This window comes from Sinocyclocheilus grahami, unplaced genomic scaffold, assembly GCF_001515645.1.
Source record: "Sinocyclocheilus grahami isolate Dianchi unplaced genomic scaffold, SAMN03320097.WGS_v1.1 scaffold186.1, whole genome shotgun sequence".
In the NCBI taxonomy this organism is placed as follows: Eukaryota; Metazoa; Chordata; class Actinopteri; order Cypriniformes; family Cyprinidae; genus Sinocyclocheilus; species Sinocyclocheilus grahami.
Window position 1 is genome coordinate 1,058,174 of NW_015505365.1, and position 13,550 is coordinate 1,071,723.

The following is a 13,550-nucleotide window of genomic DNA, read 5'->3' on the forward strand; positions in this document are numbered from 1 at the left end:
GGGCGGAGCCGGCCGTCGCCATCTTTGCAGTGCGTCACTCCCGGATAATCGAAAATGGGCAAAGAGGCGGGAGCAGGTTGCTGAAGCCACGCCCACCTAGCTCGACAGTGGTGACAGCAGCGGCAATCCACCTGTCACTCAAGTGGCCACGCCCTTAATTATGCAGAACTTTAAGGCTTAATATAATTTAAACGGATGAGTTATAAAAAAATTCACCCACCTCACAGTTGTCATGAAGGGCAAAATTAGCTATATAGACCAAAATCATTTTTTGAACCAGGCTGTAAACATGTTTTTTTTCTGCTGTAAAGTTGGGCATTTTAACATGGGGAGTCTATGGGGTTGACTCCCTTTTGCAGCCAGCCTCTAGCAGCCAGTCGCTGAATTACAGTTTAAGTCACTTCCTTGTTGGCTTCACGAGAGAGAGCAGGAGGTTGCCGCTTGTATAAAACCAAAGAGTGCCCAAGATATACATACACCTCGTTGTCATTGATAAGTATAAGGAAATCGCTGGATGGCGCTATTGACCAATTAATCTAGTATTCCAAAGGACCGTGTGACAATAGTTAAAAAACCCTCTGATTATAGCAATGAATTTTAATGTTTGATAATACTGTGTTATGACGTTATGAGATATCCTAATGCAAACCCACTTTATCCTGTTTTAAACCACACCTTTTTACCAGAACAAAACTATTTGGTACTAGTTCATGTGTCTGGTCTTGATATGGTTATGTAATTAAAGACTTCCTAATTTTAGAGAAGATTTCATATCCATATGGACAACACATGCTCTCACACACAAGTTACAAAGCCAGAATTGCTCTGTTGTTGCATGAGATTTAATTTCTGCTCAAGAACACTAAAATATTTACCTTTATATAGGCTACCCTTTAATTTTTTTTAAATTCTTCGTTAAATGCTGTGAAAAAATGGGAGGGGGGCATTTTTTGAATTTTTTTGGCATATATTTAACCAACCAAGTAGACAGAAGCGTGTCGTGTTAAACTTCAAGTAAAACAAGTTTAAACAAGTCTAATTCTTGGATAATTATTATGCATGCAGTTTTATGACTTTGCAGGCTTTGTAAGTTTAGGATTGAAAACATTATTTAAACAGAAATTTAAGTACATTTCTGGCATTCTGAAAAACAGAAGTTTGGTTACTTAAAATTGTAGACTAGAGACAGATCAAATCACAATTTATCCTCATGATGGCGCAGTTTTCTATTGTTGCTGTTGAACTTTGTTCTACATTTTACAGGTCTAGGATGTCTTCCAGCATTGCTATTTCCCAATCACTCTGTGTAAAGGCTGCAGAAGTTCCTTAAACTGACTTTTAAACACTTTAAGTTCCAGTCTCCATCATGTTAAGGGTCAGAGGAGTATGACAGCGAGGAACATTCTCTGCTTTCTGTCCTGTAGAGCTGCTGGCATTTCATGAAACCAGGTGAGATCGAGCTTAATTCACTGAGAAAACAAAAGCTAGTTTTTATTTGGCTGATTTGTTTGTGTCATATATTGCTGCATGGCTTAAACTCCATGTTGTACACTCTTAAAAATAAAGGTGCTTCACGATGCCATAGAAGAACCTTTTTGTCTAAATGGTTCCATAAAGAACCTTCAACATCTGAAGAACCTTTCTGTTTCACAAAAGCTTCTTTGTGGCGAAAGAAGGTTCTTCAGATTATAAAAAGGTAAGAAAGAGATGGTTCTTTAAAGAACCTTTGACTGAATGGTTCTTTGTGGAACCAAAAATGGTTCTTCTATGGCATCGCTTGAAGAACCTTTTGAAGCAGCTTTATTTTTAAGAGTGTAGTCTCGACCGATAGAAGGTTTAAAGTGAAATACAGGTTAAGAGTTTCTGGTGTGGATCACATCATCAAAAGTCAAATGTGTTTTTGTTCCAGTCAAGTTTTATTATTATTGTAAGTGTCTTATAATAAATAAACATTTCTGTTTAAAGGTTATTATATGCATTTTATTTCATTTTCCACCAGTCGTGTAGTGTATGCAGTGGAAGTGGTCTGGTCCGTGTGGTTATGGAGGGGTTTTGGGCTGTGTTTTCCCCTGTGCTGAGGGTCTGGTTCACCAGTTTGGTGGTCCTGATCATGCTGCCTGCCATGTTTGGGATCTCGCTTGGCATCACTGAGACCTACATGAAGATCCTTATCAAAACCTTAGAGGTAGGTGAGATGGTAAAAATCGTTAATTGAAATAAAAAATGTATATTATAAGAAAAACTTTAAAATTAGAGAAAAAATCAGTTGGCTTAGTAAATAACTGAAATACGTAAGTTGACATACTAAATTACAAATAACTAAAACTTAATTTTTTTAAAACTATTTAGAAATATATATTTTTAAAAAATGGCAAAGGCACAACAAAAAAATTAACTAAAATAAAATATTAAATATAAAATGTTAATCAAACTATGAAGTACATAAATAATAATATTTACGGGCATAAAATTAAAGGATATATTATGACTATGACCTTTTTTGCATCAAGTTTTATCAAAATGCTGGAACTTCCTCCACAAATGAGACAACTTTCTGTGCTATAGGATAATATTAACCAATAGACAAATAGCTATTTCACATTTTGTCTTGCTCCATTCTACTTTTTAAAACCCAGTTGTCTAGTTTGCCTATCAGCTCCTAAAAGACAAAATCAAGTCATGCCCTACATTTTTTTTTTCATTACAGAATTAAAATGGGTTACAAAGCCATTCAGTTCACTTTGGCTTCACACTGTTTTTAATCACTCAAATAGTAGACCTGTAGTAATACATTTGTGAAAGCACAAATACTTCATGTAGTCTCTCAGTTGATATGAGCTCATAAAAACTGCATATATATTAATTACACATGATTTAGACATGATATGTTTTAAAAAGGGTTGAGACGTACAGCATGACACTCCAGAACACTACTTGACATTCTAAGTCTCCCAGGACACTAGGCTATTGCACACTGTCACCAAGGGGAAATGAAACAGTTTTGTTGACCAATGAACATTGTGGCATAATCAGATGGTATATATTTCTCAAACTGAAATGTGCTGTGTCAGCACATTGTTAAGTGCCCTTTGGTCTTAATTGTGATTGATTATGCAAGTTCAGGGACAAATGGAATCAGTATATATTAAGATTTTGCCTGGTGTTTTTGCAGTGGGCAACACACAGAATCCAAAGGGCAAGTAGAGCAGAGGAGATCACTACTTGACATTCTAAGTCTCCCAGGACACTAGGCTATTGCACACTGTCACCAAGGGGAAATGAAACAGTTTTGTTGACCAATAAACATTGTGGCATAATCAGATGGTATATATTTCTCAAACTGAAATGTGCTGTGTCAGCACATTGTTAAGTGCCCTTTGGTCTTAATTGTGATTGATTATGCAAGTTCAGGGACAAATGGAATCAGTATATATTAAGATTTTGCCTGATGTTTTTGCAGTGGGCAACACACAGAATCCAAAGGGCAAGTAGAGCAGAGGAGATACTAAAACATTCCGCATCAAATGGTGAGTTTATACAGCTACAGTCACAAACACATGTGGATCCAGGTGTTTTATAACCAAATAAAATAAAATAGGATTTATACCCCCTCCCCCCTCAAATCTAAATTCTGTCAGCTTATCTCTTATGCTCACCAAGGCTGCATTTATTTGATTCAAATTACAGTAAAAATTGTGAAAAATTATTACAGTTTAAAATAAATGTTTTCTATCGTAATGTATTTTAAAATGTAATGTATTCCTGTGATGCAATGCTGAATTTTCAGCATCATTACTCCAGTCTTCAGTGTCACATGATCCTTCAGAAATCATTGTGATTTGCTGCTCATAAAACATTTCTTATTATTATCCATATTGAAATCAGTTTAGCTTTATATTTTATAAATTTTTTCAGAATTCTTTGATAAATGGCTCAATAGAATGGCATTTATTTAAAAAGGAAATCTTTTGTAACATTATAATTATGTCACTGTTGATCAATTTAATGCATCTCTGATGAATACAAGTATTAATTTCTTTAAAAATAAAAATTAATGACCCCAAACTATTAAATGGTAGTGTATACCGTTTTTCGTTTCTATGCTGCTCTGTTCCAATCTCCAACAAGTACAAAAAAACACCATAAATCACCATGAAAGTGGTACATATGCCTTGATCGCTTTATATTAAGTTATTTGAAGTCATTTGATAACTTTGTGTGAGGAACAGTCTGAATTTTAAATCATTATTGACAATATCAAACTTCATTTGATATCATTTTTTAAGCTGAATGCAAATGAGATTGCAGATCTTTGACATGTGGAAGATTATCAGTGAATAATGTCTTAAACCTCAGTCTGTTCCTCACTGTTTAAAGGGGTCATAGGATGCTACATGCACTTTTACAAGTAGTTTGAACTGAAATGTGTGTTGGCAGGGTGTGTACACAACCACCCTATAATGATACAAATCCACCCAGTGGTTAAATGTGGTTAAATGTTTTCCCCTTTCTCAAATCGAGCCGATCTCAGATGCCTGTCTGTGTGACGTCACACAGACAGGCATCTGAGATCGGCTCGATTTGAGAAAGGGGAAAACATTTAACCAGAAGTCTGTGTAAAGAGAATTCTGAGGATTGTTTCTAAACACATTATAAATGTTAGAAATGTAAAACACATTACAAAGACTCTGAAGTATGTAGTACTGAATTGTGGAGTTAAACCGTTAAACAGTTTTTCACCAATTCTGTGTTCAAGATTTTATGGGCGGGGCTAAAACGGTGGCTTGATGACGCAATGGAGCCAGCGAGCATGGCCCCTCCCCCTAACACTGTAAGAGGTGTGTTCGACTTGAAGCAGCACTGCACAGATCGATCCGTGTGTGACATCAAAGTACAGAGCTAATAGAGAGCAAACGGCCCCTCATGCTTTCGAATCTCTCTCGTGTCATACACTGATCATTCTGCACAGTCCTGCTTCAAGTCGAACACACCTAATAACTTCAACACAGTGGTTTGCCTGCTCAATCGCAAGTTACTGCCGTCTGTAAATGCATAATACCTGGTTGCAATAATTTACAAAACAGCTCTGTTTCCTCATTTAAAGGGATCATATGATGTTGCTAAAAAGAACAGTATTTTGTGTATTTGGTGTAATGAAATGTTTATGTGGTTTAAGGTTAAAAAAAGCACATTATTTTCCACATACTGTACATTATTGTTTCTCCTCTATGCCCCGCCTTTCTGAAACGCGTCGATTTTTACAAAGCTCATGAGTCTGAAAAAGCGAGGTGTGCTGTGATTGGCCAGCTATCCAGTGTGTTGTGATTGGCCGAATACCTCAAGCGTGTGACGGAAATGTTACGCCCCTCACCATACTGTTGATGCTGTCTCCCGGAGCGACAAGACAAAAAAACATGAAAACCCATTATAAACGAGGCATTTGTTGCATCCAGTGGGGACATAATTACGCATTATAATGACTTATACTGTGTTTTTACGTGTTGCGTTGCATCGCGCCGCGTAAACAAAACCATGTCTGCATTTGTGATCAGAAATGACAAACAAGCACTAACGTTACTCTACACTGCTCAAAATTCGCGTTTGAATCATCAGTGCCAAATCCTTTAAATGAAAACGTACTTACAGACTGTAAGTCAGAACAGCCGGCGGCGGACCAGCGTGAGCTGAGCAGCACTAAGTTGATGTATTCCCTCAGCGACCAGCACAGATCAGCTCTAGGCATGACAAAGCAGATATTGTCCTCTTTTGGAAGACCAAACAAAGTAGTTTCGCTTTCACAACGAAACACACAGTGTCTTCACGACATGGCGGCAGCAACATTACTACAGCGAGAATGAAAGTTACGCCTTCTTTCTTTGCGTGAACATTTGGGCGGCGTTATGCAAATCTTCCCACATAGTGAGGTAGATATGTGGGGGCGTGTTAGAACGAGCCGTTTTAGGTAGGCGTGGCTGACTCTTAACTTTTATAAAGAATATCTCTTTGGATTTGAGACTTTAGTCTTTGCAACTTTACAGATCTTCTTTATGCGCCAGGAACTTGTAACACTCCAAAGAGAAAGGAGAAATTGAAATCGCATCATATGACCCCTTTAAATGATCTGCAGAGGAAGACAGTTGAGCGAGAGACGGCAGTTTTTCTGCGAGTGGGTGTGGTTTCATCGCCGAGCAGAGAATACTGCTTATTTTTTCAAGATTTTGATAGCTTATTTTATTCACTTGGCGTTTTTTTTAGCATTCAAATTTGGCTTGGTGGTTAATAACACATTTTTCTGTGGTGTGATAAACTCAGAACACACATTTAATACTGACTTTACACGGACTTTAAGGATTACTCAGGATTTCAGTTTTTGCTTTCAATGGAAAAAAAAGAGCTGCTGTCTTTTCTATTTCTTTCCTCAGGTTCTTGTAAAAGTCAACAGCATTTTTAGTTTTGCTGCACGATGGCTGTTTCCCTCTAGATATGATCAGTGATCTGACAAGACACAAGCAGTGCTCTGACATCTCTCAGTTTATCTGGCTACTCAAGTAATCACACGTTACACGATGACTACAGTTTTTCTCTCTCTCTCTCTCACTCGATCACAGTGGACTTTAGCCCATCTTTATCAGTTACACCCTGCATTAGATTTATAAACGCTCTTTATCAATTCCTCACTGATCTTCACTGATTAATCAACATCTTAGCTGATGAAAGCGTTACTGATTATACCCAGTTATAAAGTGTAGCTTGTTTGAATGTGTTTCATAAGATGGCACAGAATGGACACTGTAAACTTTGTGCTTGCATCATATTAAAGCAATAGTTCACCCAAAAAATTAAGTCTGTCATCATTTACTAATAATGAAAGTGATTGGGCATAGCTCAAAATACACCATTCAAATGCACTGCATTACTGATTTTTAGAAATTAATATTTTTATTGAGCAAGGACATATTAAATTGCTCAAAAGTGACAATGAAGACATTGTTGCAAAAGATTACTATTTTGAATCAATGTTGCTCTTTTCAACTTTCTATTCATCCAAGAATACTATAAAACGTTTGAGTGATTTTTAAAGGATCATGTGACACAGAAGACTGGAGTAATGATGCTGAAAATTCAGCTTTGACTCTTTATCAATACCTCACTGATCTTCACTGATTAATCAACATCTTAGCTGATGAAAGCGTTACTGATTATACCCAGTTATAAAGTGTAGCTTGTTTGAACGTGTTTCATAAGATGGCACAGAATGGACACTGTAAACTTTGTGCTTGCATCATATTAAAGCAATAGTTCACCCAAAAAATTAAGTCTGTCATCATTTACTAATAATGAAAGTGATTGGGCATAGCTCAAAATACACCATTCAAATGCACTGCATTACTGATTTTTAGAAATTAATATTTTTATTGAGCAAGGACATATTAAATTGCTCAAAAGTGACAATGAAGACATTGTTGCAAAAGATTACTATTTTGAATCAATGTTGCTCTTTTCAACTTTCTATTCATCCAAGAATACTATAAAACGTTTGAGTGATTTTTAAAGGATCATGTGACACAGAAGACTGGAGTAATGATGCTGAAAATTCAGCTTTGCATCACTGGAATAGATCACATTTGAAAATATATTCAACTAGAAAACAGTTCTTTTAAATTGTAATAATATTTCACAATGTTACAGAATTTTTAAAAAAGCAAATAAATGCAGCTTTGGTGAGCATAAGAGACTTTCATTATTTCATTATTGATAATAATTAACCAGCACTTTTGTCTGTGTTACTCAGGCTTAATTCAGCGGGATAATTCGTCTTTGGAGCAGGAGATCGAGGAGTTGCGTCGGAACAGGCCAAAGTCGGCCGAGCGTGGAGACTTCACTCTGAGCGACGTCCTGTACTTCACCAGGAAAGGCATTGAGAGCATTGTGGAAGACGATGTCACGCAGAGATTCACCTCAGAGGAGCTGGTGTCCTGGAACCTCCTCACCCGAACCAACAACAACTTCCAGTACATCTCTCTCAGGCTCACTGTACTGTGGGGAGTTGGCGTGGTCGTGAGATACTGCATACTGCTTCCTCTACGGTAGAGTACTATTTCATTCATACTTTATAGCTGGTAAACTACTGTTCAAATGTTATTTTTTTAAATTTAAGGAAATTAATACTTTATTTCAACAAGAATGCATTAAATTGATCAAAAGTGACAGTAAAAAATTTTGTTATGTTGTTGTTTCTATTTTGAATAAATGCTGTGCTTTTGAGCTTTTTATTCATCAAAGAATCCTGCATCATGGTTTCCACAAAAATCTTAAGCGTCACAACTGTTTTCAACATTGGCAATAATAAGAGATGTTTTTTGAGCGGCAAATCAGCATTTTAGAATGAAGGATCATGTGACACTGAAGACTGGAGTAATGATGCTGAAAATTCAGCTTTGCATCACAAGAACAAATTACATTTTACAATATATTCAAATAGAGTACAGTTATTTTCAATTCTAATAATAATATTTAGCAAAATGACCGTTTTTACTGTATTTTTGATCAAATAAATGCAGCCTTGGTGAGCAGAAGAGACTTCTTTCAAAAACATTTGAACGGTACATAAGTATACTGGTGAGATTCAGTGTTTTGTTCTTTTCTTGGCAGTATATTGTAAGTCAGTCTGAAAACAGAAATAGTGTCATAATGTTTTTCACTGAAAATCATGCACCTGTCCTTCTGTTCTCTGTAGGATTACACTTACAGCTATAGGGCTGAGCTGGTTGGTGATTGGCACAACGATGGTGGGTGTCCTCCCCAATTTCAGGTAATGCTTTAGTGCTGTTATCAGCTTTACAAATGCAAGAATAATTCATAATTGACAATTCCAGTTGTTTTCTGTTGGTCATAAGCCTAAGTACCATTGGCACCATTGGCTTACTATCCAGCAGTTCTGGTAGTGCTTATTAATCATCACCATAGTCTTTGTTAACTCATTATGTATGGGATGTACAGTATGTTATGAAATATTCTGATGGCAATGTTTTTGTACTCGACTTGAGGCATCTCTGTCACTTTTTTATTGTATGTTAAGTACAGTAAATTCAGTTTTCAAGACTTCACATTTTCACCAACATAATATAGGCAGTACTATTTAATGTGTGTATACACAGATTTACATTTTTAGTTTCATTTAGTATTTCTTTAGGTTTTAGTAATTTAGTAAAAATGTCTATTTTTTTATATTTCTATTCAGGTTGCATTTAAGTTTTAACTGTTTATATATTGTTGTTCAAATAGGTTTGTTCAAAAATTATTTTTTACATTATTTCTTACAGACATGATGCCAGTTAATTGCATGGTATCACAGTTTTATTCCTAGTAACAACTCAGTGTTAAGATTTACATCAAATATTTTTTTTGCAAAGGAAAGCCCTTTATTTGCAGAATAATTTTTAATAAATGCTGAACGATGAAAAATGCACTTTAACCTTTTTAACAATGGACATCTAATAATAATGTTCAGTCCATTTTTTATAGTTGTTTTTGTCTGGGCGTATTCGTTAAAGTGTTGTTTAATCCTAATCACATTCATTACAATCCTCTGTTGTTTCAGAGTGAAGGGTTGGTTGAGTGACCTGGTCCACTTGATGTGCTACAGGATCTGTGCAAGAGGCCTTTCAGCTACGATTCACTATCACAACAAGTGAGTTCAGGGCTCCATTTAACAACAACCGGTCTAATCAAGTAACAACAATATGGTTTAGACTTGTACAGACACTATACTAATAGTTTTTTCAGACAGAACAGGCCTAAGAGAGGAGGCATCTGTGTAGCTAATCACACTTCGCCAATTGATGTCGTTATTCTGGCTAATGACGGCTGTTATGCAATGGTGAGTGAGATAACTCTTCAGTGCAATGGTTCTTAAATCTTGGTATTTGCACTCTCGTACAGGTTTGTATGCACTTTTATCTTCTCTTTTAATTGTGTATTGCACTCAGGACTGCAGTTTTACTTGATATGATTTTGAGTGAATATGACTTAAATTACAATCTGTTTTTCCCATTAAGCAAACAGATAATTTCAGAAGATTAGAAATGGCGTACATAAATCATATAGACTACTTTGATGATACTTCTTGTGCTTTTTGGAATTAAGGTTACTGTCACCAACCTCTCATTCCTGTGTTTAATGGATGATGAAATGTCAAAGAGGTTTGGAGAGACACAATTGGTATTTTGGGCTTCTGCAGGTCAAAAAAAATGGTCCTGTATACTTTTTACATTATTCATTCAGTCGTAAATAAATAAGTGAATGAGTGAACAAATAAATAAATAAAATGCAGATAATTAATGTTCTTCAATAATGTATGTTTTTCAATAATATTAATATTGATACAAAATTAATGTATTTTAAGAGCCATGTTTGAATACTTAAAGTGTTTTGTTTGTTATTCATCCTATAAAAAACATATATTAAATATTGTATACAATAAATTAATTTATTTTTTAGATGTTTTAAGAGCCATATTTGAATACTTAAAATGATTTGTTCTGGGGGGTTTTTTTTTCAACAAAAATGATTGATCTCAAATTAATTGAGATATTAATGTCTTTCAATGGGCATTTCAAAAATACAAAAATATTCATATTCAATTAATTATTTGTTTGGCATATTTTAAGAGCCATATTCGAATGCTTTAAATATTTTGTTCTGTATTTCTTTAGTTATTCATCACTAAAACTATATATGAAGCTGAAAGAAATTGCAGATTTTTTTTCCAATAATAACATAATAGCTAAATGAATACATGTAAATGATGTGGGTTTATTTAATGAATTTTGGCAACACCAAAAACATTAGAAAACCGCTGCTTTAGTCACAGAAGAATTCATTCTCTGCCTTATTAACACTTAGTTCCAAAGTTAAAAATAATTGCTCGCAATTAAACAAACCCTTTTTTTGTTTTAAACAGGTAGGACAGGTTCATGGTGGTTTAATGGGAGTCCTCCAGCGTGCAATGGAGAGATCTTGCCCTCATATCTGGTTTGAGAGAGCAGAGATGAGAGACCGCCACCTAGTGACACAAAGGTAAAACAACAATAATGATGTTCTATTATTGTTAATCAAGCAGAGCACTACAAAACTATATATATATTCATGATTTTCAAACTTTTTTTTACTTCCGTTTCATTTTTCTACAGTATAAATCTGCATATATGCATGTATATATTTCTCCGCATATTTTCTTAGACAACATACCTCCCTGTTGCATGCTGGGTCATGTCTGTCTGAGTCAGCTGCTATGTGCCTCACAGCACAACAGAAACACGTTCATTTAAAAACAACACACAGTGTTCTGACATGCACTGAGGACTTTTGGAAATTACATTGCACAGACACACAAATACTTGTACATCCATAATATAAATCATGTTTCATACATTTCCCTGTTGCATGCTGGGTCATGTCTGTCTGAGTCAGCTGCTATGTGCCTCACAGCACAATTTAAAAACAACACACAGTGTTCTGACATGCACTGAGGACTTTTGGAAATTACATTGCACAGACACACAAATACTTGTACATCCATAATATAAGTCATGTTTCATACATCGTTACGGGAGCTGATATTACAGTTTAGTATCATTTCAAGCACAGACAATCTCTGCAATACTATATTTTGGTTTAATGTCAGTCTGTTTCTTTATGACCGTACTGGTCACATTTTAGTTTGGGGACCAGTTCTCACTATTAATTAACTATTAACTACTACTTCTGTCTCAGTAAACTCCTAATTTGCAGCTTATTAATAGTTGGTAATGTAGTTGTTAAATTTAGGTATGGGGTAGGATTAAGGGATCTAAAATATGGTCATGCAGAATAACGCATTAATATGTGCTTTAATTTCCGTCGCTCAGTAACATATTTTAAGCAGCCAATTTAATCTTAGTCAGCTTACATGGCAGGTTTAACTCTGTTCAGTTTGTAATGCAATAAAAAAAAATTGTTTTGTCTGAATATCATCTGTTTGCCATTCATCACCACTATATTTTAATCTAGAATAAAAAAAATTAATTAAATATCAAGTTTTCATTATGTATGTTTTTCCCCCAAAGAAATCCAGAATTGAGCCCTAACTTTCTATTAATTTCCATGCTATTCTACCTGTAAATTTAAATCTAAAGTTAAATATTTATTTATATATATATATAATATGAGGAAGAGTTTCACAATTTTACTGTTTTTCCTATATTTATCAAATAAATGCAGCTTTGGTGAGCATAAGAGACTTATTGTCTGTCAAGAACATAAAAAAATATTAATTACTCCAAACTTTTGGCCAATAGTGTGTGTGTGTGTGTGTGTGGGTGTAATATTATACTATATTATATTTGTAATATATCCTTTAAATTATTTTATATACAAAATTATTCTAAAAATATTTCCTGTAGCAACTGATTAATTTGATAATTAATCAAAATAATTATTACAAATAAATCAAATTAATAATATAATTATCATGAATTAACTTTCACATACAATTGAAAATAAATCAGTAACATACAAAGTATATTGTGTTTTGGTCCCATGTTGCAATAAACTTCATAGTGTGTGTGTGTGTTTGTATATTGACCTACTATGACCCTCATGCAGTGTCTGTCTGTGTGTGTGTGTGTGTGTGTGTTATATATAGTATGACCCTCAGTTTGGAGATGCTTTCTGGAACAGCAGCAAATATAGCATGGTGAGCTATCTGCTGCGGATGATGACGAGCTGGGCCATAGTCTGCAACGTCTGGTATCTGCCTCCAATGGCACATAAGGTGAGAGCTCAAGCTGTAAAGTGTAAAATAGCTGTAGCCTTTTGTAGCATGACGTTGATGTGATTAATTACGCCCTCACTGACTCCTTTCCTGTGCACACAGGAAGGAGAGGATGCTGTGCAGTTTGCCAACAGGGTGAAATCAACCATTGCACAACAAGGAGGTTTAGTGGACTTGGACTGGTGTGTAAAAGAGTTTGTCTTTAGCTGTCTTGCAGCTACAATGATTGAATTTAAAGGGATAGTTCACCCAAAAATGAAAATGTGATGTTTATCTGCTTACCCCCAGGTCATCCAAGATGTAGGTGACTTTGTTTCTTCAGTAGAACACAAACGAAGATTTTTAACACAAACCGTTGCAGTCTGTCAGTCATATAATGGAGGTGGATGGGAATCACAGCTTTGAGAGTCAAAAAAACATACACAAACAAAACCAAATTAAACCCTGTGGCTCGTGACGATACATTGATGTGTAAAGACACGAAACGATCTGTCTGTGCAAGAAACTGAACAGTATTTATATCGTTTTTTTACCTCTGATTCACCACAATGTCTGAACTGTCCTGAGATTGTAGATAGAGTGTCAATAGTCCATTTGAGAGATAGGTGGCGGTAATGCATTTATAAGTCTGCGATCCACCGTAAAGCAAGAAGAAGAAGCGTTACGCGCCTGCTGTTGAGAACACGCTCAGGACAGTTTGAACAGTTCGGACATTGCGTGAATCAGAGGTAAAAAA

General features: G+C 35.4%; 1 protein-coding gene across 1 annotated transcript in view; it reads left to right on the forward strand.

The window, feature by feature from the left end:
• Positions 1–1,301: 1,301 nt before the first annotated feature.
• The window catches only part of agpat9l (1-acylglycerol-3-phosphate O-acyltransferase 9, like), a 14,377-nt gene continuing 2,128 nt past the window's right edge, over positions 1,302–13,550 (forward strand). Inside the window, exons 1-11 of the mRNA XM_016284672.1 lie at positions 1,302–1,449; positions 2,000–2,185; positions 3,461–3,527; positions 7,793–8,087; positions 8,738–8,812; positions 9,602–9,691; positions 9,787–9,880; positions 10,964–11,079; positions 11,242–11,320; positions 12,686–12,814; positions 12,917–12,996. Of these exons, the coding sequence (XP_016140158.1) occupies positions 2,042–2,185; positions 3,461–3,527; positions 7,793–8,087; positions 8,738–8,812; positions 9,602–9,691; positions 9,787–9,880; positions 10,964–11,079; positions 11,242–11,320; positions 12,686–12,814; positions 12,917–12,996 (1,169 nt within the window). The 5' untranslated portion in view covers positions 1,302–1,449; positions 2,000–2,041. The remainder of the gene's footprint in view (positions 1,450–1,999; positions 2,186–3,460; positions 3,528–7,792; positions 8,088–8,737; positions 8,813–9,601; positions 9,692–9,786; positions 9,881–10,963; positions 11,080–11,241; positions 11,321–12,685; positions 12,815–12,916; positions 12,997–13,550) is intronic.